At 34.5% G+C, this 255-nt stretch overlaps 1 protein-coding gene across 1 annotated transcript in view; it reads right to left on the bottom strand.

Annotated features, from left to right (window-relative positions):
• Positions 1-255, bottom strand: part of LOC136797160 (zinc finger autosomal protein-like) — a gene marked incomplete at its 5' end in the record, with an annotated part of 3,843 nt that overhangs the window by 3,148 nt on the left and 440 nt on the right. The window contains one exon of the mRNA XM_067052971.1: positions 46-252. Within this exon, the coding sequence (XP_066909072.1) occupies positions 46-252 (207 nt within the window). The remainder of the gene's footprint in view (positions 1-45; positions 253-255) is intronic.

Genomic DNA, 255 nt, shown 5'->3' with positions numbered 1-255 from the left:
TTACTGATTTATAATCACAATGAGGACATTGATGTGACTTCACACCTGTATGGCAGCCCATTATATGAATTTTCAAACTTCCAGATGTTACTGATTTATAATCACAGTAAGGACATTGATGTAACTTTTCTCCATTATGGTGGCCCATTATATGATCTTGCATAGTTCTAGATCTTACTGATTTATAATCACAATGAGGACATTGATGTGACTTTTCTCCAGTATGACGGGCCATTATATGACTTTTCAAATCTC

This window comes from Halyomorpha halys, unplaced genomic scaffold (assembly GCF_000696795.3).
Source record: "Halyomorpha halys isolate HHAL.00 unplaced genomic scaffold, Hhal_1.1 Scaffold92.1, whole genome shotgun sequence".
In the NCBI taxonomy this organism is placed as follows: Eukaryota; Metazoa; Arthropoda; class Insecta; order Hemiptera; family Pentatomidae; genus Halyomorpha; species Halyomorpha halys.
Note: the sequence above shows the minus strand (reverse complement) of the source record. Positions and strands in the feature narration are given on the sequence as shown.